Raw genomic sequence first — 25,938 nt, forward strand, 5'->3', positions numbered from 1 at the left:
TGTCCCCACCTCTTGTTGGAATCCAGGGCATCCCTCTGGGCGCCCTGGGAAAGTCACAGACCTCGGTAGAGAGGCCTGGGACCCGAGAAAGAGGGTCTGGGGTCTGTGCAGGGGGGTTTGCCTGGCACAGAGCCCAGAAAGACACAGTCTTTGATTTTAGTCCATGAGAAAAAGCAGAGAAGAATTGCAAGTCACAAATGTATGACAGATAGTGGTGTACTTTATCACTGTGTGGAAGATTTTGTAGTTTTGGATTTTTAGAATGTAGATGCAAAGGGACAAGATGGAGATTTTAGGGCGGTGCCCTGGGTTGTTCTTCTTTTTCTCCCCTGGGATCCATCTTCTGCAGCGACGTGGGCACAAAGTAGTTTCAGTGGATTGGATCAGAGTAGAAATGACGCTTCTAGTATAGGTGATAGACATTGGCACAGAATTGTAAATATTGGGTACGTAGTTAATCTGTATGAGGTAGCGACCTCCCATCACAGGGGCAGTCACCTCGTGTCCAGGCTGCTGTGAACATCTTGGCCGGACACAGAGAATTGTAAGATAAGAAGTAATTAACAACGCGAGAAACCAAGAAAACCAAGACCTTGAAACTCCTCATCATTCTCGTGCCAACCATCGAGCACAGAGACACAGAATCAGACTCAAATCCTTCAGAGGTCAGAGAGGGAAAAACATTCCCTCGAGCCCACATGAACCACCAGCCTTGGAATCTCGGGAAGAGAAAACCATAAAACCCGAGAACCTCTGGCTGGGTATCCGTCAGTGACCTTGTAAGTGGCAGTGACTGCGGACACCGGCGGGACAGAGGGAGCCGCCCCTGACGGGACAGATAGAGCCGCTTCTTCCTCTCTCTATTGTGTGGGCTCAGTGTAACTGGAGTGGTTCTGTGTTTCACTTCTGTTGGTAATGGATTCACAGACAACTCTGCAGACAGTGAGAAGTTTCGCAGCCTTGCTGTTCTTAAGAGTGGCTTTGTTATAAAGCCTTAGGCTGACGGAATCCCACAGAAATGGATTAAAAAGCATTCTGCATCTGCCTTTGGGAATTATTCTTGTACCCAGCATAGGAGATGTCTCAGTTGATGTTTTGAGACAGAGACAGGGTGATTTTTAATCATGGACTACAGCTCATCCATTGCTTCTTTCTGTGTCTTGGACATTACGCTTCCCATATTTACACTCTGGATCAACCCTGAAGGTGTATTTGAAGAAAAAAGGAGTTCCTACCTGACTTTACCTCCAGTTTCTTTTCCTCAGTGTCCGGTGTCCTTGTAGCCAACCCGCAGATACAAGTTCCTGGATCGGAGCTGTTTCTTTTCCCCGGGGATTATTTTTGCCTTTTTTTCCAGCTTTCTGCTGCCAGCTTTTCTGCTGATTTCTTCCTTCAGAGAGGTCTTGACTTGGCACCAGCAGGTGTTTTTCCTCCCATGAGAGGCACCAGTTGCTACACTTCTGCCTGCTTTTATCTGGGCCGAGGTCAGGATGAAAGACACAGGAAACGTTGAGTTGAATTCAGTCTTGGTTGTTTTTTAATCTTATGTATTTAGAGTCGTACAAAGTGTGAGCTCCAATTTGCCAGTTAAAGAAATGAGAAAAAATAGCGTGCTTCTAACTCTTACCAAGGCTATTTAAGACATAATTGGCCAATACCAAAGTGACACCTGTATTATTTATACTTTTGACCCAATAATGACCACCAAAGGTCCTCAATGAGGACATTTTTCACCCAATTAGAGAAAACTACCCAAATCTATGAAGAAGGAGGAAAAAGGAGGAAGAAGAAGGAGAACCCAGGCAATGCCTTGAATCCTCCATCTTGACCCTCACACACTACTCTATACCAAAATCTCAAAGCGAATTTTTCACCCTGTGAGATCACACAACCCCACTCAAACGACACACCCATGATCCTTGTGTTATCACACAATTTTGGAAGCCTGTTCAAGTCAAAAGCAGTGCCTGCTTGAGGGTCAGCACTTCTCAGCTAAAAAAGCCTGAAATTTTCAGCCTCCAGGATTACAACAGGATATCAGTAAAACACAGGTTAAATATTTGTGTGTATTCACATGCATGTGACAAAAGTACAGTGATGATAAGGGTAAAAATGAAAGTGGCCTAAAAGTTTTACAGCACTTAAACTTAATTCAGTACTTCAGTTATACATTAAATTAAGCAATTCAACAGAGGAATAACACTTGACAGCATTTAACCTAATTTATGCCTCCTACTTCCTTACAGGCCTGAGTTCCTCAGATGTCTCAGGTACTTAAACCCCTGAGAGAGCAGCATTTCTCCCACATTGGCCACAACAGATGCACACGTGTGTGCACACAGACAGACAGACAGACAGACAGAGTCAGTGCAAGGTCCCTGTGAGGAATTCCCCTTGCAGGCAGGGAAATGCTCCTTCTGGATCTGTTTGCATCTTCTCCTGAGGGCATTTTCCCAGACAAATGACAGTGGTCTTTTTCTTTCTTGTGAGAAAGAACACCTCCCTTCTTAAAATTTTAAAAAGTTTATTAAACTACAACCAGGAACAAAACAAGGTCCAGAAGCACGGCGAGACACACCCCGCCCACAACAGTAACAAGCCTTGGATACTCTTGGGAAGCCATCCCCACACCCATACATATCCCACTCTTCCCACACAGCTCCTCCTTCGTCCCGCCTTCCCGGAGCTTGTGCACTCCTTCTGCCTTCGGCTCCCCGCAGTGGTCCCAGATCAGCACTGGAGCTTTCAGCATGAACACAATACTCACATTAGAAACACTCCAAATCTTAACAGAGCTTCTTTTACCATTATAACACACATAATATTCGTTCAACATTTGTGAGAGCCAATCACCATACCAGCAGTTTATAACATTTCGGAATGGCTCCTCATTTCCCCCTAATTACAAACACTCCTTTGAAGGACAGTGTCCCATTCTTCATCTTCCTTCCCTCACCTCACAGGTTTCTACCATTCCTGGTTTCTCTTCCCTGAGGGATCATTGTCCCTCCAGCTGTAGAAGGCTGCTGGTGGTGCTGGTGGCACTGGAATGCTGGCAGTGCTGGCAGTGCTGGTGAAGCACCTGGCTGCTTGGCAGAAACAACTCCCATTCTGGGAAGAGCTCCAGAATCCTTGCCAAAACCTGCCCTGGGTTCATGGGAGCAGCCCTGGGCCATGGACTCCCATTTCTCTCATTGCAGTGCAGGCTCCCACAGCCCAAGGGAAGGACAGCAATCAGTTGCTTGCAGCACTTAGAGCCCCCGCTGAATTACTGCCAATCCCCCTGATGATGCAATCACAGCTATTAGAGGCCAGGGTGCTGTGAACCCCCTCCCAGCCCTTCACCAGAGCTCCTCCTCCTCAGTCCTGGCAGCACTTGTGGTTGTTTTTACCTGATCCCATACTGTTCCTTTGCCAGCAGGGACACCTTCCACTGTGCCAGGTTGCTCCAAACCCCATCCAACCTGGCCTTGGACACTTTCCAGGGATGGGGCAGCCACAGCCTCTCTGGGCAGCCTATGCCAGGGCCTCCCCACCCTCACAGGGCAGGATTTCTTCACAATATTCCATCTGAACCCACCCTCTCTCAGTGAGAAGCCATTCGCCTGCAGGGGGGAAATTGGCCACTGAATAACAGAACCAACATGATTCCAACAGAAGCCATTTATTGTTTACATTACATGGCAAATATAGATTCTAGGTCTATTGTCCACATGGGCACACATCTCTGGGTTGCCTGAGCTGCTCCTTCATGAGGCAGGCACACATCATTTTGGATATCCAATTGGTCAAGCGTCCATCCTCACGTTGTGCTTCCCCTATGTAGAGTTTACATATTTTGCAGACATTTTCTCAGGCTCTCTTCATATTTGTGATCCTGTTGTTTTTTCAGTAACCTTGATGAATTCCTGAGAGCTCTAACAACAAAACTGCAAGTGGTTTGATAATATTACTCACAACCAGTTTGGCTTGTGCATCTGAATGGCCTATTACACAGATACATTGCTACATTCCCCCTTGTCCTGTTACTCCATGCCCTTGTCCAAAGTCCCTCTCCACCTCTCCTCGAGCCCTTTCAGTGCATGGATCCTGAAGTGTTTGCCCTTGAAAGGATTGGCCTGGAGAGGGGATGTGACATTCCATATCTGGGGACACATGTGCAGCAAGGAAGAGAGATGACAGTTCTCGTGCCAGGGCCACCACACCCTCCAGTTTCCAGCAGGAGCATCCCAGATCCCTGAGGCATGTCAGCCTGGCTAGGAATCATCTCACTTCAGCTTTCCAGGAATTCCCTGACATTCACTGTAGGCTGCTGTCTGACTCCCAAGGGAATGTCGAAGATGACTCAGATGAAACCTCTAACTTTCTAAGGGTTGTAGCCAAGAGAGCAGCATTGATTTGGCTCTTCTCAGAGGAAATTACATTGCTGGAATCCTAAATCATCCCTCTGCTGTGTGCCTGTGCTCCAGCTCACACACAGAATTTATTATTCTGTGAATCCTCTTGGAAACTGTGGTGAAGGTGAAGTAGCACAGAAATTGTGGTATACAAGTGGCAAAATTAGATTTTTACCAGAAATCAAAGTTTAGCTGCACTTTTGTAGTGCAGTGTCCCAAGCATCCAGCCCAAGAAAGAGAGGGGGCAAGTTCAGGCAGTTCAAAGGACATGATGTTAGGATTGGGATTGCTTTTCAAGCAAGGAAAGAGGAATCAGACCTGGAGACAAACTACTTTTCCCATAGGTCTCCTTGCTGAGGCTCTCTCCTGTTCCTCATTTCCTGGAGAAAGTCAAGAGCAGATTAGAAGCAGAGCCCTGATCCCATCAGAGGATGTGAAATAGTTCCCTGTTTGTGAGAGCCCTTGAGAAGATGAGCCAGCAGGGAGAACAGGGCTTGTGGGAGGAGCTGGGACAGACCCCGCTGCGGGCGCTGCTGGGGCTCAGCACATGGGCTTTGCTCCCCTTTCCCAAGTGACCATTCCAGGGAACCTCTTGGAGATCCTGAGCCAGGGAGAGCAGCTGGTGTGTGTGAGGTGATGTGAGTCCACTGTGGTGAAGTTCTCCAGGCTGTGAGAGGAAACTAGATCAGACTCTTCTCTTTCAATTTAATCAGTGCCCCCCTCATTGGGGTAGAACCTGGTTATGCCTTTTTTTTTCAGTTAAGATCTCAGGGTTTTAATCTGGTTGTTTCTCACCTGAGATTCCAAAGCTGGCTGGTGGTTCGTGTGGGCACGAAGGGAGTGATTTTCCCTCTGGACCTCTGAAGGATTTAGGGTCTGCTGTCTGACTGTGTCTCTGTGTTCTGTGCTGAGCTCGGTGCTCGGTGTTTGGGCAAGAATGATGAGGAGTCTCAAGGTCTTGGTTTTCTTGGTTTCTCACGTTGTTTATTAGTTCTTATCTTACAATTCTCTGTGTCCAGCCAAGGTGTTCACAGCAGGTTGGACACGAGGTGACTCCCCTCCTGTGTCTGGCTGAGATGTTCTCAGCAGCCTGGACACGAGGTGACTCCCCCCTTGTGATGGGAGGTTGCTACCTCTTATACAGATAACTACGTACCCATTGTTTACAATTCTATGCCAAGGTCTATCACCTATACTAACAGGGTCATTTCTACTTTAATCCAATCCACTGAAACTACTTTGTGCCCACGTCACTGCAGAAGAGGGATGCCAAGGGAGAAGAAGAACCCTGGGCACTGCCCTAAAATCACCATCTTGTCCCTTTGCATCTACATTCTAAAAACCCAAAACTACAAAATCTTCTGCATGGTGATAACTACACTACTCTCAGTTACACATTTGTGACTTGCAATTCTTCTCTCTGTTAGATGTTTTTCTCATGGACCAAAATCAAAGACTGTGTCTTCCTGGGCTCTGTGCCAGGCAAACCCCCTGCACAGACCCCAGACCCTCTTTTTCGGGTCCCAGGCCTCTCTACCGAGGTCTGTGACTTCCCAGGGCGCCCAGAGGGATGCCCTGGACTCCAACATTAAGAGACATCCATTGTTGGCGAAGATGAAGATTTTACAGGAAAATCTTACTGATATGAATGTTTAGTAGAAGCTTCATTAGAAATAAAAGCAAGTTTTGATATAGAAGAATAAAAAATGTTAAAGTTAGGGATTGTTGAGTTAGTTGTTACTGAACAATGGTTGAGATGGAAGAAAATTTTTATGGTTAAGAGCAAAGGATAAGTCGTCTGCAAACAAAAACATTTTTTTACCAAGTAGAAAAAAGGTCTAAAAATTTTCCACTGCAAGAAAACAGGAAAACAAATTTAAACTTAAAATGTAACATGCTAACTCGATGTGATTGGATAGTACTAACCATAATATGGTAATAATTGTAGTTGTGATAGGCTATAGGTACATGTACAGGTATTGTGTATGATGCTGATTGGCTTTTATGTATTAAGATGGTCAGTAAGGAAAACTATATAATGCATTGTAACCAGAGCTAAAGTGGCTTCAGGCATGCCAAAGCTGTAGCGGGCAGCTTTAGGTGTGGTTCTGTCACCCACGACTTAGGAATGGTGTAACATCTTTGATACAATAAACAGCATTTTGAAGAGCTGCCTGTTGTCCCAACATCTTTTTACAGTCCATAGGGTCTTAAAAGCTACAAATATTGAGAGAAGTGAAAAATGACCCATTTGTTGATTTGGTTCACCAGGGAAAGGCTCTGTAGCAAAGTCAAGAAATTCTGGGTTCAGAGTGTGAAAACCGAGTTCCACTCCCTTTTAAAAATGTGTAAGTTTAATAAATATAGTATTCATTCCAATATTTGTGAAAAGCCAACTTTATGATATACATTTATAACAAGAGTTACCACATTGGAAACAAACAAAAGACATAAATACAAACTTAATTTCAGGGGTAGTTACGAAAAGACAAAGATCAGTGCAAGATGGATTTTGGCTGAAGATGCTGTGCACAGTCACTGTTTAGCTCCTCCTGAGGATGGCCAGGTTTAGGACGGAGGCACTCCAGGGCTTCCTTGGACTTTGATACTGGGGAAGCAGAGGATGGCTCCATTCTGCAGAACAGCAGCATAACCCCCTCACTCCTGTGAAATTCAATAGTCCAAGCATCTGGTGATGTGAATTTCCATATTCCATATTCTTTTTGGTCACAGGCACAAGGGTTCTGTGGAGTTCACCATTGACCCTGCACTTTACTCAGAACAATTTAAGTCTGGAATGAAAGGATGTGACAAATTCCCAGTGAAAGAATAAGGGAATGTTGCTGTTTCTCCCCAGCTCTGCAGCCCTACCTGGTGTCTCTTCCCATCAGCTGGGAATGCAGGGACAGAAGGGGAAGGATGTTCCCTGTGATCCCAGCGTCTTTACTGCTGCCATGGAGAGGCACCAGACCTGCAGGGATTTGGGAAATCACACCTTGTGCTGGGTGTGTCCCCAGGGCTTAAGGTGTCACATTCTCTGCAGACAAGAGATCCCTCAAAAACACCATGAAACTCATCTGTGTAGCCAAAGGACATGGAGTTCATTCCCTAGGCCCGAGGCAATGAGGGTCATTTCATGGGGAATAGAGCTGGGGAACAGAACCCAGCCCAGCTGCTGTGCTTGGAGCCATGTGGATCCAGGAGGGAGGAGGAAAGCCATGCTCCAATGTGCTCCCTGCAGAGCATCCCTCAAAAATCATCCAAGGCAATGTCCCTGCTCTCTTCTCCTGCAGGAATACACCACCACAGAGAGGGAGATCCTGTGGATATTCATTAATCAGGTGGCTCAAGGAAACCCTCAGCCACTCTCCTGGGGTCGTTCAGCAGAGCAGTGGAAGGGCTCAGACCCCTGTGTCCATGGGGGCATCATTGCTGTGGGCAGCTTCCTCTTCCTGGTCATCAAAGACCCTCTGGAGGGAGAGCTGGAGGGACCTCAGGGAGCAGGGTCTCTGGAACCCTCCTGCCAAGAAGTAGATGAAGGGTTTAATGCTGCTCTGGATGCAGTTGAGCAGGAAAAAAACCTTGGACGACAAAATTATTTAGCCAAGCTGTTGCAGGAAATTGCAGAGGCTGAGAAGTAGAATGAAGAGAACAGTGAGGAAGAAAATGATGTCGTGTCTCTTGGGCTGCTTCTTGGAGCCTCACTTGGCCTTGATGATGTGGATTGTGTGAAGAATGACCACGGGTGCTGCACAGAGGAGCAAGATGATGTACATGGAGATGAGAGCTGCCCTGCATTGCTCCTGCTCGTGTGATGGGCACAGGTTTTTCACTGCAAGAATGACAGCGAAGAGAATAAAGAAGGCCCAGAATTTGACACTGTACAGCAAGAACAACAGGCGCTCGGGAAGGTCACAGCAGCAGCAGAGCTTGTAGAGGTTGTCCATATACACAATACTGCTCCTGAGCATCAGCCCGAACACCACCCAGTAGCCGGAGGCCACTGACAGCTGGAAAAGGAAATTCACATACATCAGGGGCATAATAAGAGAGCAGGTCACGTCCTCCACAAGGAAGAGGAGGGCGGAGGGGACTGTGAAGAGCAGGAAGAGGATGTCCATGAAAGCCAGGCTTTAGATGGAAGCGTTATGGCCTTTCAGCCTGAGGGAGCAGAGCACAGCCCCATTCCCAACCAGTCCACAGAGGCAGATGAGCAGTGTCACACTGTGTATGGCCACGTTGGTGACATCTATCTCACACAGATCGTCCCCTTCAGTGGGTGAGGCAGGTGACAGTGGTCACCTCCATGGATGGACGCTGGGCAGGCAGTGGGATGTGGCCCCTGGCTGTGGTCAGAGTGGATGGGGAGTCAGAGCTTGGAGAATCCCGGGATGGACCATGCAGCTCCTCTGCAGCTCCCTGCAGTGGGAAGGATTCAGTGGGGAGGAGTGAGATGTGCGGGGGAGGAGGGTGGTAGAAATGGTGGGGTGGGAGAGGGAGGTGGGAGGGTTGGGATGTTGAGCAGGGGAAGCAGAAGGGAAGGGCAGAGCAGAGGAGGGGGGTGGTGGGGAGGGCACTGTGGTCACCAGGAGAGGGTGGCAGGAAGAGAGCAGCTGCTGGAGGAGAGAGAGGTGGGGTAGGGAGGAGGGAAAACATTGCACTGACCTTTTCCCAATGGGGCAGAAGAAGGCAAAGGGGGTCTGTGCAGATCAGCGACACCTCCAGGCATTTCCTGCTCCTTTGGGATCAAAATCCTAAAGGGTCTCCTCCGAGGTCAGTAACATGAAGGAGAAAGTACCCAGATCACCAGAAGATCCCCATTCCCATTCTGCTGGCTCTCTCTGTGCCCTGTCCCACTGTTGTTTCCCAAAAACTTGGTGTGGTCACGGGGGTAGAAGGAAATTGCATATTTGGCTACATTAGTCTCACTTCCGATGTTTTGCTTTTAAATATATATATATATATTTTATTATTATTTTTTTTTCAACAAAGGAAGTGAGTTTCGTCAAAACTCCATTGGACGAATAGAATAGGTCCTCATTTCCTCCTGATTAGAAACACTTTATCCTCGGACAATGTCCCATTCTCTGACTGCCTTCCCTCTCCTGACAGGTTGCTGCCATTTCTCTTTTTTCTTTCATGAGGAGACATTGCCCCTCCAGCAGCAGAGGGCTGCTGGTGGTGCTGGTGGCACTGGAATGCTGGCAGTGCTGGCAGTGCTGCTGAAGCACCTGGCTGCTTGGCAGAAAAACTCCTGTTCTGGGATGAGGTCTGGGATCATAGCCAAAACCTGCCCTGGGCCTAAGGAAGCACAGCTGAGCCAAGAATTCCCATTTCTTCATTCTAATGCAGACTCACACAGCCCAAGGGAAGGAGAGCAATCAATTGTTTTGTGTTGATTTGGCACAGACTGGTTTTCCAGTAGGGGCAAAGGGCCACAGAAAGTGGCTTCTATGAGAAGCTGCCAGAAGCTTTCACCATGTCTGACAGAGCCAATCTCTGATGGCTCTGAAGATGGATATGCTGCTGGCACAACTGGAGAGGTTGGTAAGGGCTCAGTGATGACATATTTCAGAAGAAAATCACAGCAGCCTGCACGGGGACAGCGGCATCGTCTGGCTGGTGGAGAGAACATGGCGAGAGATTTCCCAACATGGAACCTGGACCAGATCAACCTCTCGGCACCGCGGAATTCTGGAAGAGTCTTTGGACTGGTAGAATTTGTTGGCAATGGTACCCATGGGCAGCAGTTTTTCCTGTAGGCAGAAAAGAGAGGGAGGGTGAGGACATATGAGGGAAAAGAATTTGGCGGCATCAATGTCAATGGAAAAAAGAAGGTGAAGAAGTGCTCCAAACATCCCAGGTGAGATTCCTCTGCAAGCTGTAGTGAGTTCTATGATGGAACAAACTGTCCTCCAGCAGTCCATGAAGTGCAGAGGAGATGCAGGAATCCACTTGCAGCCTGCGGGAGAAGTGCTGAAGCTGGAGTGGGTGCATGCCAGAGAAAGCTGTGATCCAGTGGGAGATCTGAGTGCAGAGAGAGAGCTCCTGCCTCCAGAGAGAGTAAGAGGTCCCTTGCTTCCAAACTAGAGCAGCCTGTCTTTGGAGGACTGCACCCTGTGGAGTCAGAATCAGAATCATTAGGTTGGAAGACACCACCAGGCTCATCGAGTTCAACCTAACCCTAACCTCAACTAAACCCTGGCACCAAGTGGCACATCTAGTCTTTTCTTAAACACATCCAGAGATGGTGAATTCACCACCTCTCCAGGCAGACCATTCCAATACTCAATTACGCCTTCTGTAAAAAACTTTTTTCTTATATCCAGCCTACATTTCCCTTGGAGCAGTTTGAGACTGTGTCCTCTCATTCTGTCAGTTGCTCCCTGAAGAAAGAGACCAACCCCCACCTGAGCACGGCCACCTTTCAGGAAGCTGTAGAGAGTGATCAGGTCACTTCTGAGTCTCCTTTACTCCAGGCTAAACAACCCCAGCTCCCTCAGTCATTCCTCACAGGCCTTGTGCTCCAAGCCCTTCACCAGCCTTGTTGCCTCCTTTGGATGTGCTCAAGTGTCTCACTGTCCTTCCTAAACTGAGGGGCCAGAACTGGACACAGCACTCAAGGTGTGGCCTCACCAGTGCCCAGTACAGGGGAAGAATGACCTCCCTGCTCCTGCTGGACACACTATTCCTGATCCAGGCCAGGTGCCATTGGCCCTCTTGGCCCCATGGGCACACTGCTGGCTCAAATTCAGTCGGTCCCTTTCTGCCTGGGCACTGTCCAGCCACACCATCTCCAGCCTATAACGCTGCAGGTGGTTATTGTGGCCAAAATGCAGGACTCGGCACTTGGACTTGTTAAACTTCATCCTATTGGATTCTGCCCATCCATCCAATCATTCCAGGTCTCTCTGGAGAGGCCTCCTACCTTCCAACAGATCAACACGCTTCCAGCTTAGTGTCGTCTGCAAATTCACTAATGGAAGATTCAATACGCTCATCCATGTCATCAATAAAATATTAAACACAACAGGCCCCAATACAGATCCCTGAAGGACACCACTGGTGACTGGCTGCCAGCTGGATGCAGCACCATTCCCCACCACTCTCTGGGCCCAGCCATCTAGCCAGTTCCTTACCCAGCAATGAGTGTTCCTGTCTAAGCCTCAGGCTGTCAGCTTTTCCAGGAGTGTGCTGTGGGGGACAGTGTCAAAGGCTTTGCTAATGTCCAAATAGAAAACATCCACAGCCTTTCCTGCTTCCACCAGGTGGGTCACCTGGTAATAAAAGGAGACCAGGTTGGTCAAACATGACCTACCCCTCCTAAACCCATCCTAGCTGGGACTGACACCCTGGCCATCTTGTAAATGCTGCATAATACTCTCAATACAAACTGCTCCATTATCTTACCTGGTACTGAGGTCAGGCTAACTGGCCTGTAATTACTAGAATCCTCCTTTCTACCCTGTCCTGGGTTGTAGTATGGGATGTACACAAAGTATTTATTCTATCACCATCTTCATGAACTGTTGAAACCAAGTGGGGCAGAGCTCTAGTGTAGGGCTGTCTTCTGCTAATGGCCCATCAACGCCTTTATCATAATTCACATATAACTCCCTCCAGGGGTTATCTCTGTGTAATGGGCCATCAAGGACCCACTTCACACTCATCATTCCATTGTGAGATGCTCCAAGCAGGGGGAGGAGCCAAGCATTCTCACCTGGATATAACCTGGGATTTGGGACAGTACAAGCAGCCCTTACCTACTGGATTCCCACAGGACCAGAGCTACCAGACCTTTCTACAGGATCACTGCTTCAGGAAGAGCACCTCATCTGGACTGCTTCCACCATCCTGCTCAGGTTGTATTCTGACTCTGTCAGTGGTCCTTTGTGTTATTGCATTTATTTGATTTTATTTTTACCTTTTTACTTTTCATCTTATTAAATTGTATCTCTGACTTGGAGCCTCTCACTCGTTTTGCTTTCAAACCACAATATTTTTGGTGCCCAGTGTGGGGCATGAGGCACTGAGAAAAGTCAGAATTACAGTTTTGTATTGAAGAAGACACCTGTTTGCTATGATGCTCAACATGCTTACATGTGTCTTATACCTATCTCTCTATATTTTTCTACACATGGGGCACTATCTGCCGGTCTTAATGCTCCTGCATAGACCAGGGTATGGTACTAAAATTGCCTTATTGGTCTATTATGTCCATTGATTGATAAACCCCGATGCAATGAACAGTATTCAGAATATATAGCCAGTTTTGGATTTGTTTTCTGGTATAGGATGCTACATCTGGGGCCTCAACAATCTCACCCAGCCCCTGTGGGGAGGAGTAAAGAATGATTTTTTCCAGCTTTTCAGGCATAACACAGCAGTTTTTGAAAATATTGAGTACCCTCTTGATACCAAGGACAGTATGATGTTGTTGTTAGTCCTGCTTTGTCTTCTCTGCACGGCCCTTTGTTTTTTCTGCACCATGCTTAGGATCAAAAAACTACATGGTGTGATGCAGCGTGTTCTTAAGGAAGAGGAAGAGGGAAAGAGAAGCAAAGCAACAGCATCAGCGTCTACACAGCCTGTCACAAAGAAGAAGAGAACCAAAGGCGAAGCAACAGTGTCCTCATCTACACAGACCATTGCAGAGGAGAAAGAAGCCAAAAGTGAGGCAACAGTGTCCACATCTGTGCAGATTGTCACAGAGGAGAAATGAACCAAAAGTGCCGTCAGCATCTCCACACAAACTGCCACTGGACTGGAACCGCCTAAACCAGTAGTAGTTGCCAACACACAGAAGAAGAAATCAAGGAGCAAATCAGTCCGCGTAGTGACTGACGAGAATGCAGCAGGACCTTCACAGCCAGCAGAAGAGACAGAGATAAAGATCATCACTAGCTCCCTGTCTCTGAGTTGTGTGACCTGCAAGGGGAATTCACCTGCCAGACCAACGAGTCCATCCTGACCTGGCTGCTCCGCATCTGGGACGCTGCAGCCAATGACACCACTCTGGATGGCATTGAGGCCAGGCAACTGGGATTGCTGTCCCGGGATGCGGTCATTGACCAGGGGACTGGGAAAACCCAAGAACCTGTCAGCCTCTGGCAGCGACTCCTAACAAGTGTGAAAAACAGATACCTTTGTAAAGAAGACCTCCAAGTGCACCAAAGAAAATGGAGCACAATAGAACAAGGTATCCAATGCCTGAGGGAATTGGCTGTGCTGAAGATCATTTTTTCAGAAGACGAAAGATTTCCTAAAAGCCCAGATGATGTCCAGTGCACATCATGGATATGGTTGAGACTTGCACGGCTTGGACCAGAGATGCACTCACGTTACCTGGCAACACTGCAATGGAGGGAAGGTGAGGACAAACTGGGTGTCTTGGCTAATAAATTAAGAATTTACGAGGACACTGTCACCGCCCCAGTTCACACCCATGTCTCATCTGTGGAAACAAGACTGGCTGAGCAAGTCTGGAACTTGATTGAAGAAGGCCATCAGAAATTAAAAGAACTTAAGGAAGAAATTTACCATATGTCACCAGAGCCGACGAGAGTCTCTGCCATTAGGAGCAGGTATCCCCCAGCCAGGGAGACAGGATACATACCACGGGGTAACCTCTGGTCTTTTCTTCAAGAGCATGGAGAAGACATGAAAAGTGGAATGGAAAACCCACCTCCTCCTTGGCAACCCGAGTATGTGAACTGAAAAGAGGAACACCTACCACAAGAAGCCCATCTAGAATCAATGTTGCCCCAGACTCTCAGAACTCCAGATGGTACAGGAATGATGATATGACTGATCCTCTTGAAGGGACCTCAGAAACATATGTACAGGAGGAGAACAATATATGCCATGACCAGGAATAGGGGGGCCCTGCCTCTAGCCAGGATGAGGAAAGGGACAATCAGATCTACTGGACTGTGTGGATCCGATGGCCTGGCACATCTGACCCACAAGAATATATGGCATTGGTTGACACTGGGGCCCAATGTAACATGATGCCATCAAGGTATGTAGGAACAGAATCCATCTCTATTTCTGGGGTGACAGGAGGGTCCCAGGAACTGACTGTATTAGAGGCTGAAGTGAGTTTAACTGGGAACGAGTGGCAAAAACACCCCATCGCGACTGGCCCAGAGGCCCCATGCATTCTCGGCATAGACTATCCCAGGAATGGATATTCCAAAGACCCAAAAGGATATCGTTGGGCTTTTGGGATAGCTGCAGTTGAGAAAGAAAACATCAGACAGGTGAATACTTTGCCTGGTCTCTCAGATGACCCCTCTGTTGTGGGACTGCTGAGAGTTGAAGAACAACAGGTACCAACTGCCACAACAACAGTACACCGCTGCCAATACCGCACTAACAGAGACTCTGTGATTCCCATACATGAGATGATTTGTAAACTGGAGAGCCAAGGGGTGGTCAGTAAGACTCATTCACCTTTCAACAGCCCAATATGGCCGTGCGTAAGTCCAGTGGAGAATGGAGACTGACAGTGGATTACCGTGCTCTGAATGAAGTCACACCACCACTGAGCGCTGCCGTGCCAGACATGTTAGAGCTTCAGTACGAGCTGGAGTCCAAGGCAGCAAAGTGGTATGCGACCATTGACATTGCCAATGCCTTCTTCTTCATTCCTTTGGCAGCACAGTGCAGGCCCCAGTTTGCTTTCACCTGGAGGGGCGTGCAGTACACCTGGAACCGACTGCCCCAGGGGTGAAAACACAGCCCCACCATCTGCCATGGGCTGATCCAGGCTGCACTGGAGAAGGGTGAGGCTCCGGAACATCTGCAGTACATCGACGACATCATTGTATGGGGGAACACCCCAGGGGAGGTCTTTGAGAAAGAGAGAAGATTATCCAAATTCTGTTGAAAGCTGGTTTTGCCATTAAACGAAGTAAGGTTAAGAGACCGGCTCAAGAAATCCAGTTCCTGGGAGTCAAGTGGCAAGATGGACATCGCCAAATCCCCACAGAGATAATAAACAAGATCACTGCCATTTCCCCACCAACCAACAAGAAGGAAACAAGCTTTCCTAGGCGCCATAGACTTTTAGAAGATGCACATTCCTGAGTACAGTCAGATGGTGAGCCCTCTCTACCTGGTTACCCGCAAGAAGAACGATTTCCACTGGGGCCCTGATCAGCAACAAGCCTTTGCTCAGATCAAGCAAGAGATTGCTCACGCAGTAGCCCTTGGCCCAGTCAAGACAAGACCAAATGTGAAGAATGTGCTTTACTCTGCAGCCAGGAGCCATGGTCTGTCCTGGAGCCTGTGGCAGAAATTACCTGAGGAGACTCGAGGCCAACCATTGAAATTCTAAAGCTGAAGTTACAGAGGCTCCGAAGACAACTACACTCCCACAGAAAAGGAGATCTTGACTGCCTATAAAAGAGTTCAAGCTGCCTCAAAACTGATTGGCTCTAAAACACAGCAGCTTTTGGCACCCTGATTACCAGTGCTGGGGTGGATGTTTAAAGGAAAAGTTCCCTCCACGCATCACGCCACTGACACCACATGGAGCAAATGGATTGCTCTCATTACACATTGCGCCCGTATTGGAAACCCAAATTGCCCTGGGATTCTGGAAGATATAACAAATTGGCTGGAAGGTGAGACTTTTGGATTATCATCTGAAGAAGAAGAAAAGCAAGTAACATGTGCTGAGGAAACCCCACCATATAATGAGCTACCAGAGACTAAAAGAGGATACACTCTCTTCACTGATGGCTCCTGCTGAATTGTAGGCGCTAACCAGAAATGGAAAGCTGCAGTTTGGAGCCCCACATGACAAGTTGCACAGGCTACCGAGGGACAAAGTGGATTGAGTCAGGTTGTAGAGCTTAAAGCTGTCCAGCTGGCTTTGGATATTGCTGAACGAAAAAAATGGCCGAGGCTCTGTCAGGGTCAGCAAAAATATGCGGGGAACCTGATGGTTTGTTTTAGGGATCTCAGAGCGCGAAAGACACAGCGGGGGACAACTCAGTTTACTTAAACAAAAAATGCCCTTTTATTTAGTGCCAACAAATGCGATAGTGGGGAGAGAAAATAGAGAATAGTGAGAAAGATAGACAAAGAGGGGAAGGGATTATAGCTACCAACGTGGACGGACAAGTCCTCGATGTGCAGAGATGCCTATAGACATGATCTTCTCCAGTGGAGTGATCACAAATGTGAGCGGGGTCTCCAGAGTCTTTATAGGTTAGTTAAGGCGGGGACCAAAGCAAGTGGCACAGAGCCAAAGGGAACCAAAGCGATTGGCACAGAGCCAAGGCAGGAAACACCTGTGTCGAGGTTGGATGCTCAGGAACAAGCTGCTAACCACAGTCTCCTGGTATGGACAGACCAGTTAGGAGAAGCAGTCTCGGTTCAGTCCACTGTAACCAGTTCCATTGTTCTTGCAATCCGTTCTCGTGGAGATGCATATCAGTCCTCCAAGACTTGGCAAACGTCCCACCTCAGCCAGGCCAGGGGCTCCCTTCAGAGTTCGGGGTTCCCGGTCCCCAACCATTGGAGACAGTTGTGAGGCATATCACATCCTGGGACAGACTCTGACAGGCCCTACCTCTACACTGACTCATGAATGGTAGCTAATGCTCTGTGGAGATGGCCGAATCGCTGAAAAAAAGCCAACTGGCAACACAGAGGAAAACCCATCTGGGCCACTGACATTTGGCAGGACATTGCTGCCCAAGTAGAGAGACTGACCGTAAAGGTTTGACAGGTGGATGTGCACGTACCCAAGAGCTGGGCTAATGAGGAGCATCGCAACAACGAGCAGGTGGACAAAGCTGCCAAGGTGAAAGTATCACATGTGGATCTAGACTGGCAGCACAAGGGATAACTGTTCCTATCTCATTGGGCCCATGATACCTCTGGTCATCAAGGAAGAGATGCAAAATACCGATGGGCCCGTGACCGAGGGGTGAACCCTAAAATGCACAGCATCTCACAGGTCATCCACAACTGTGAGACCTGCGCTGCAATCAAACAGGCCAAGCGAGTGAAGCCTCTGTGGTATGGTGGATGATGGCTGAAGTACAGGTATGGGGAAGTCTGGCAAATTGACTCCATCTCCCTTCTCCAAACCCGCCAAGGAAAGCGTTACGTGCTGACCATGGTGAAAGCCACCACTGGATGGCTGCAAACCTACCCTGTGCCTCATGCCACTGCCTGGAACACCATCCTGAGCCTGGAAAAACAAGTCCTGTGGAGACACGGCACCCCTGAAAGAATTGAGACAGACAATGGGACCCATTTCAAAAACAGTCTTATAAACACCTGGGTTAGAGAACATGGTATTGAATGGATATATTACATTCCTTATCACGCACCAGCTGCCGGAAAAGTTGAATGGTGCAATAGACTAATAAAGACTGCCCTGAAGGTACTTGGCGAGGGGACTTTCAAGAATTGGGAAATGAACTTAGCCAAAGCTACTTGGATGGTCAACACCCGAGATTCTATCAATCGAGGTGGTCCTGCCCAGTCTGAACCCTTGCACAGAGTGGATGGAGATAAAGTCCCTGCAGTACATATGAAAGGCATTTTAGAGAAGACTGTTTGGATTAATCCCAATTCAAAAAAAGGCGGATCCATCCGTGGGATTGTCTTTGCTCAAGGACCTGGTCACCCTTAGTAGGTAATGCAGAAAGATGGGGAAACCCGGTGTGTACCACAGGGAGACGTAATTTTAAGTGAGAACAGTGTGGAACATTTTATTCCCTATGTGTATGCATATCTTTATAAGAATGTATTGATTTGGATATGACATAGATAGTAATAGAATAAGGGGTGGATTATGTCCTGGGTTGCAGTGTAGGATGTACACAAAGTATTTATTCTATCACCATCTTCATGAACTGTTAAACCATGTGGGCTTGTGTTCTAATGTTCCCAGGCCCCCTGTCTTTGGGCTATCTTCTGCTAATGGCCCATCAACGCCTTGCCCATGACTCACAAGTAACTCCCTCCAGGAGTTATCTCTGTTTAATGGGCCATCAAGGACCCACTTCACGACTCATCATCCCATTGGGAGATGCTCCGCCCAGGGGGAGGAGCCAAGCATTCTCCCCTGGATATAACCTGGGATTTGGGACAGTACAAGCAGCCCTTACCTACTGGATTCCTAGAGGACTAGAGCTACCAGACCTTTCTACAGGATCACTGCTTCAGGAAGACCACCTCACCTGGACTGCTTCCGTCACCCTGCTCAGGTTGTATTCTGACTCTGTCAGTGATCCTTTGTGTTATTGCATTTATTTTATTTTATTTTTACCTTTTTACCCTTTTTCCTATTAAATTGTATTTCTGACTTTGATACTCTCACTCGTTTTGCTTTCAAACCACATCTGGGAAAAAACTTCCTCTGAAAAAAGTGGAAAAACCAATTTATTTAACAAACAAAATGCCCACAAGCATAAAGAATGAATAATATGAAACAATAAAACCTCTTGTTCTGGAGTCAGATGGCAAATGGAGAAAGTCCTTGCCCTGGGTGTAGCTGGACTTGGTCAGTCTCTTATTGGTCCCTCTGCAGGCCCAGGCCTTGGTGGGCTGCACGTGCAGCTCCTGGTGCTCCTCTGGGTTTTTTCAGTCCAGAGCAGGTCTAAATAGTCCCAATAAAATAAAATAAAAAAATAAAAAATAAAAACAACCAAAAAGAAAAACAACCAAAAAAACACCAAAACAACAGCCCAGGAATCTTCTTTCCCCCAGCTACTCAAACTAACTAAAAGCAAAATAATCCCTCCGTCTGGCCAATGTCCATGCTTTCAATGAACAAACCCGTCCTGAGGAAGAAGAAAATTCAGAGGAGTGAAGGCTGTATTTCATAACAAACTGCACACTTCTTCTTTCCTTGCTTCACTCTCAGAACCAGCCTTAAAGGTACAGAACACAACATACAGCACACATAGAACAGGCAATTGAGGTTACAAGCATCATACTCACCCTAGAACACCTAAACATGCCTTTTTTTTTCAGTCCATAGACATCCATAAAATGTTAAAAGCTCTAAATCTTGGGGGAAGTGAGAAATGAGCCATTTGCTGACATTGTTTACCACAGACAGGCTCTGTAGCAAAGCCCAGATGTTGATTTTTATACAAATTTTGGGTTTCGAGTTATCACAATGATAACAAACAAAAGACATAAATGCAAACTTAATTTCAGGGGTAGTTACAAAAGGACAAAGATCAGTACAAGATGGATTGTGGCTGAGGCTGCTGTGCAGAGTCACTTTTCAGCTGCTCCAAAGGGTTGAGGATGGAGGTGCTCCAGGGCTTCCTTGGACTTTGATACTGGGGAAGCAGAGGATGGCCCCATTCTGCAGAACAGCAGCAAAACCCCCTCATTCCTGAGACATTCAATGGTCCAAGCATCTGGTGATGTGAATTTCCATATTCCATATTCTTTTTGGTCACAGGCACAAGGGTTCAGGGGAGTTCACCATCAACCCTGCACTTCACTCAGAACAAATTAATTCTGGAATGAAAAGATGTGACAAATTCCCATGGAAAGAATAAGGGAATGTTGCTGTTTCTCCCCAGCTCTGCAGCCCTACCTGGTGTCTCTTCCCATCAGCTGGGAATGCAGGGCCACCTCTGCCAGATAGAAGGGGAAGGATGCTCCATGTGATCCCAGCCCCTCTCCTGCCATCGAGAGGCATCGAGATTTGGGAAATCACCCTGTGCTGGGTGTGTCTTTAGGGCTAAACACCTCATATCTTTTGCAGGCAAGAAACCCTTCATAACACCATGGAACTCATCAGTGTAGCCAAAGGACATGGAGTTCATTCCCTGGGGCTGAGGCAATGAGGGCCATTCCATGGGGAATTGAGCTGGGGAACAGAAGTGAGCCCAGCTGCTGTGCTTGGAGCCATGTGGATCAAGGAGGGAGGAGGAAAGCCATGCTCCAATGTGCTCCCTTGCAGAGCATCCCTCAAAAATCACTCAAAGGCACTGCTCCTTTCTCCTGCTGGAATATAGCTCTCCACAGGGAGAGGGATCCTGTGGATATTCATTGATCAGGTGGCTCAAGGAAACTCTTGGCCACTCTCCCAGGGTCCTTCAGCAGAGCAGTGGAAGGGAACACCAGGCTCAGACCCCTGTGTCCACGGAGGCATCATTGCTGTGGGCAGCTATTTGTTTCTACTCATCAAAGACCCTCTGGAGGGAGAGCTGGAGGGTCCCCAGGGAGCAGGGCCTCCAGCACCTCCCTACCATGAAGTAGATGAAGGGTTTGATGCTACTGTGGATGCAGTTGAGCAGGAAAAACACCTGGGAAGACACAAGGGTGTAGCCAAGCTGCTGCAGGAAATTGCAGAGGCTGAGAAGGAGAATGAAGAGCACAATGAGGAAGATAATGATGGCGTGCCTCTTGGGTTGCTGATTCTTGGAGCCCCTCATGGCCTCCATGAACTTGATTATGATGGAAATGACCATGGGTGCAACAAAGAGGAGCAGGATGAGGGTGTACATGGATTTGACAGCTGTCTGGCAGTGCTCCTGCTGGTGTGATGGGCACAGGTATGTCACTGCAGGAATGACAGTGAAAAGAGCAAAGAAGGCCCAGTATTGGACACTGTCCACCAACCACAACAGGCGCTCAGGAAGGTCACAGAGGCCGCAGATCATGTACATATCCACTATGCTGGCAGTGAAAATCAGCCGGATCAGTGGCCAGTAGTACGAGACCACAGACAGCTGGAAAAGGAAACTCAAGTAGAGCAGGGGCATGACAGGAGAGCAGGACACGTCCTCGACTAGGAAAAGGAGGGCGGAAGGGACTGTGAAGAGCAGGAAGATGAAGTCAGCAAAAGCCAGATCAAAGATGCCAATGTTACGGACTTTCAGTCTGAGGAGGCAGAGGACAGCCCCATTCCCAAGCAGCCCACAGAGGCTGATGAGCAGTGTCACACTGTGTATGGCCACGCTGGTGACATCTATCTCACATAGATTGTCCCCTTCACTGTGTGAGGCAGGAGATGGGGACACAGTGGTCACCTCCATGGATGGACACTGGGCAGGCAGTGGGATGTGGCCCCTGGCTGTGGTCAGAGTGGATGGGAAGTCAGTGCTTGGAGAATCCCGGGATGGACCATGCGGCTCCTCTGCAGCTCCCTGCAGTGGGAAGGATTGAGTGGGGAGGAGTGAGATGTGCAGGGGAGGAGGGTGGTAGAAATGGTGGGGTGGGAGAGGGAGGTGGGAGGGTTGGGATGTTGAGCAGGGGAAGCAGAAGGGAAGGGCAGGGCAGAGGAGGGGGGAGCTGGGGAGGGCACTGCGGTCAGTGGGAGAGGGTGGCAGGAAGAGAGCAGCTGCTGGAGGAGAGAGAGGTGGGGTAGGGAGGAGGGAAAACATTGCACTGACCTGTTCCCGGTGGGGCAGCAGCAGGCAAAGGGGATCTGTGCAGATCAGTGGCACTTCCTGGCACCTCGTGCTCCTTTGGAATCAATATCCTAAATCATCTCCTCCCAGGTCTGTAACATGAAGGAGAAAGTGCAGAGTTCACCCACAGCTCCTCACTCTCCTCCCACTGGCTCCTCTCTGTGCACTGTCCTGGTGCTGTTTCCCAAGAACTGTGCAGGCATGGGGCAGTCAGAAGTGGTTTTACAGCTTTGGCTCCTTCAGAGTTCCACAGCCTCGGAGTTATTGAGATGGATTTTTAAAAAAATTTCCCCTACAAATCAATTGGTCTTTTTCATTGTTGTGAGAAATGATGCCTCACTTATCAAAAGTTTAAAAAAGTTTATTAAACTACAACCAGGAACAAAACAAGGTCCAGAGGCATGGACAGATGCAACCTGCCCACAACCAAGAGGATCCGTGGAAGCAGAGGATGGCCCCACTCTGCAGAACAGCAGCATAACTCCTTCCTCCCTGTGAAATTTAGTGGGCCAAGCATCTGGTGATGTGAATTTCCATATTCCATATTCTTTTTGGTCACAGGCACAAGGGTTCAGTGGAGTTCACCATCGACCTTGCACTTCACTCAGAACAAATTAGTTCTGGAATGAAAGGATGTGACAAATTCCTACAGAAAGAATAAGGGAATGTTGCTGTTCCTCTCCAGCTCTGCAGCCCTACCTGGTGTCTCTCCCCATCAGCTGAAAATGCAGGGCCACCTCTGCTGGTCAGAAGGGGAACGATGCTCTGTGTGATCCCAAACTCGCTGCTGCCATCCAGAGGCACCAGCCCCGCAGAGATTTGGGAAATCACCCTGTGCTGGGTGTGTCTTTAGGGCTAAACACCTCATATCTTTTGCAGGCAAGAAATCCTTCATAACACCATGGAACTCATCAGTGTAGCCAAAGGACATGGAGTTCATTCCCTGCGGCTGAGGGAATGAGGGTCATTCCATGGGAAATAGAGCTGGGGAAGAGAACTGAGCCCAGCTGCTGTGCTTGGAGCCATGTGGATCAAGGAGGGAGGAGGAAAGCCATGCTCCAATGTGCTCCCTTGCAGAGCATCCCTCAAAAATCATCCATGGCACTGCCGCTGCTCCTTTCTCCTACAGGAATATACTACTACAGGGAGAGTGATCCTGTGGCTATTCATTGATCAGGTGGCTCAAGGAAACCCTCAGCCACTCTCCCGGGGTCCTTTAGCAGAGCAGGTGTAGGGATCACGAGGTTCAGACCACTGAGTCCTTGAAGACATCGTTGCTGTGGGGAGATTCTTCTTTCTGCTCATCAAAGACCCTCTGGAGGGAGAGTTGGAGGGTCCCCAGGGAGCAGGGCCTCCAGCACTTCCCTGCCAAGAAGTAGATGAAGGGTTTGATGCTGCTGTGGATGCAGGTGAGCAGGAACAAAACCTGGGAAGACACAAGCGTGTAGCCAAGCTGCTGCAGGAAATTGCAGAAGGAGAAAGAAGAGCACAATGAGGAAGACAATGATGTCACGACACTTGGGTTGCTGTTTCTTGGAGCCTCACTTGGCCTTAATAAAGTCATTTGTGCTCAAAATGACCATGGGTGCAGGAAAGAGTAGGAGGATGACAGAATACATGGAGATGAGAGCTGCCCTGCAGTTCTCCTGCTGGTGTGATGGGCACAGGTTTTTCACTGTAGGAATGACAGTGAAGAGAGTAAAGAAGGCCCAGTACTGGACATATAACACCAACCACCACGGGCTCTTGGGAAGGTTGCAACAGAGGTTGTGGAGCTTGTGCATATAATCAACATTTCTGATGAACATCAGTCGGAACCGCACCCAGTAGCAGGAGACCAGTGACAGCTCGAAAAGGAAATCCAAGTGCAGCAGGGGCATGATAGGAGAGCAGCACACGTCCTCCACAAGGAAGAGGAGGGTGGAGGGGACTGTGAAGAGCAGGAAGAGGAGGCCAGCAAAAGCCAGATCAAAGATGCCAGTGTTACGGACTTTCAGGCTGAGGAGGCAGAGGACAGCCCCATTCCCAAGCAGCCCACAGAGGCTGATGAGCAGTGTCACACTGTGTATGGCGACATCTATCTCACACAGATTGTCCCCTTCACTGCGTGAGGCAGGAGATGGGGACACATCCACATCCATGGATGGACACTGGGCAGGCAGTGGGATGTGGCCCCTGGCTGTGGTCAGAGTGGATGGGGAGTCAGTGCTTGGAGAATCCCGGGATGGACCATGTGGCTCCTCTGCAGCTCCCTGCAGTGGGAAGGATTGAGTGGGGAGGAGTGAGATGTGCAGGGGAGGAGGGTGGTGGAAATGGTGGGGTGGGAGAGGGAGGTGGGAAGGTTGGAATGTTGAGCAGGGGAAGCAGAAGGGAAGGGCAGGGCAGAGGAGGGGGGAGCTGGGGAGGGCACTGTGGTCAGTGGGAGAGGGTGGCAGGAAGAGAGCAGCTGCTGGAGGAGAGGGAGGTGGGGTAGGGAGAAGGGAAAACATTGCACTGACCTGTTCCCAGTGGGGCAGCAGCAGGCAAAGGGGGTCTGTGCAGATCAGCGGCGCTTCCTGGCACCTCATGCTCCTTTGGGATCAATATCCTAAAGTGGCTTCTCCCATATCAGTAACATGAAGGAGAAAGTGCCCAGATCACCGGGAGCTCCCCACTCCCCTCTCTCTGGCTCCTCTCTGTGCTCTGTCCTGTTGCTGCTTCCCAAGACTCAGTGCAGTCATGGGGGAGTTGGAAATTGCATCTTTGGCTCTGTCAGAATTTCACTTCCTCAGAGTCATTTATCTTGCATTTGTTTTTCTGCAGAGGAAGCGTGTTTTGTTAAAAGCTCCAAATGAAATATTTTGCAAATGGCTTATCATTTCCTCTAGATTAGAAACATGCCTTCCCTGCAGAATGTCCCATTCTCCAACTCCTTTCACTCCTCTAACAGGTTTCTACCATTCCTCGTCTCTCTGCCCTGAGTGATCATGGTCCCTCCAGCAGCAGAGGGCTGCTGGTGGTGCTGGTGGCACTGGAATGCTGGCAGTGCTGGCAGTGCTGATAAAGCAGCTGGGTGCTTGTCAGAAGTAACTCCCATTGTGGAAGGGCTCCCGGAACATTGCCAAAACCTGCCCAGGGCCCAAGGAAGCACAGCTGAGCTGCTCCTTGTCCTGTCCTGTCCTGTCCTGTCCTGTCCCCATCCCCATCCCATCCTGGCCCCATCTCTTCACACCATCCTCACCCCATCCTATCACCCCACTCTGAGTGTGGCCTGCCAGGCTCTGGACTCCTCTGGGTTTGCCAGCATCCAGACCCCCTCCAACCACCTCTGACCCTCTCCTGACCCCTCCAAACTGCTCTCACACCCCAGAACCCACTCGGGGCTGATTTTTTCCCCCTGACAGCCCCTCTCCTCCTCCACTCCACATGAGACCCTGGCAGTGTCTCTGCTCCTCCTGGCCATAGTGTTCTAGGAGTCAGGAGGGAGGAGGAAAGCCCAGCTCAAAGATGCTCCTCAGGAGCACCCAGGATGATAAATGTGCCTGGAGCCAGTCCAGAAACAAATCAGGAGACCTGCAGTGGTTTTGGGGCAAATTGTGTCACAAGAAGCAAGAGCACATGGCCAAAGCAAAAGTTCAAGGCAAGGTCACCTTTAATATCACAGCACTCAGTGAATACGACCACCCCAGACCGCCCTCTGTGATCGTCCAGGATCATAACAGGACTTCCAGTAGGAGGAGGACACATGGAAAATAGTTCCAGGAAAGGGATGTTTGTGTGTTAGATAAGAAGTACTTATTAATGATTATGTGCAATTATAATGGATAAATGCCCTGCTGTAAACTCTCACCACACACAGAGATCAAGGAGAGATCCTTCTGTGTGTCCTGTGCAGGCAAAGAATTCCTGCTTCTTAATGCTTCCCATTGTGTTAGAAAGTTGATTTCAGGCGATGTCCATGTCAAGATCCAGACAGGATGCAGAGGGCAGAGGAGGGGGGAGCTGGGGAGGGCACTGCGGTCAGCGGGAGAGGGTGGCAGGAAGAGAGCAGCTGCTGGAGGAGAGGGAGGTGGGGTAGGGAGGAGGGAAAACATTGCACTGACCTGTTCCCAGTGGGGCAGCAGCAGGCAAAGGGGGTCTGTGCAAATCAGCGGCAC

The 25,938-nt window shown here is 48.8% G+C and overlaps 2 protein-coding genes across 2 annotated transcripts in view; both read right to left on the reverse strand.

Moving 5' to 3' along the window:
- Window positions 1–22,494, reverse strand: part of LOC310910828 (uncharacterized protein) — a 59,751-nt gene extending 37,257 nt beyond the window's left edge. The window contains exon 1 of the mRNA XM_083863859.1: window positions 21,785–22,494. The gene's annotated coding sequence lies outside the window, so the exon portion shown is untranslated. The remainder of the gene's footprint in view (window positions 1–21,784) is intronic.
- Window positions 18,790–25,413, reverse strand: LOC310910825 (uncharacterized protein). Its single transcript, XM_083863857.1, has 2 exons — window positions 24,301–25,413; window positions 18,790–21,538 (listed from the first exon to the last, which is right to left on the reverse strand). The coding sequence occupies exons 1-2, from the start codon at window positions 24,367–24,369 to the stop codon at window positions 20,567–20,569; spliced, it is 1,041 nt and encodes a 346-aa protein (XP_083719983.1). The 5' UTR covers window positions 24,370–25,413; the 3' UTR covers window positions 18,790–20,566.
- Window positions 25,414–25,938: the final 525 nt, after the last annotated feature.

Source organism: Zosterops lateralis (assembly GCF_965231275.1).
Source record: "Zosterops lateralis genome assembly, chromosome: 6".
Lineage (NCBI taxonomy): Eukaryota > Metazoa > Chordata > Aves > Passeriformes > Zosteropidae > Zosterops > Zosterops lateralis.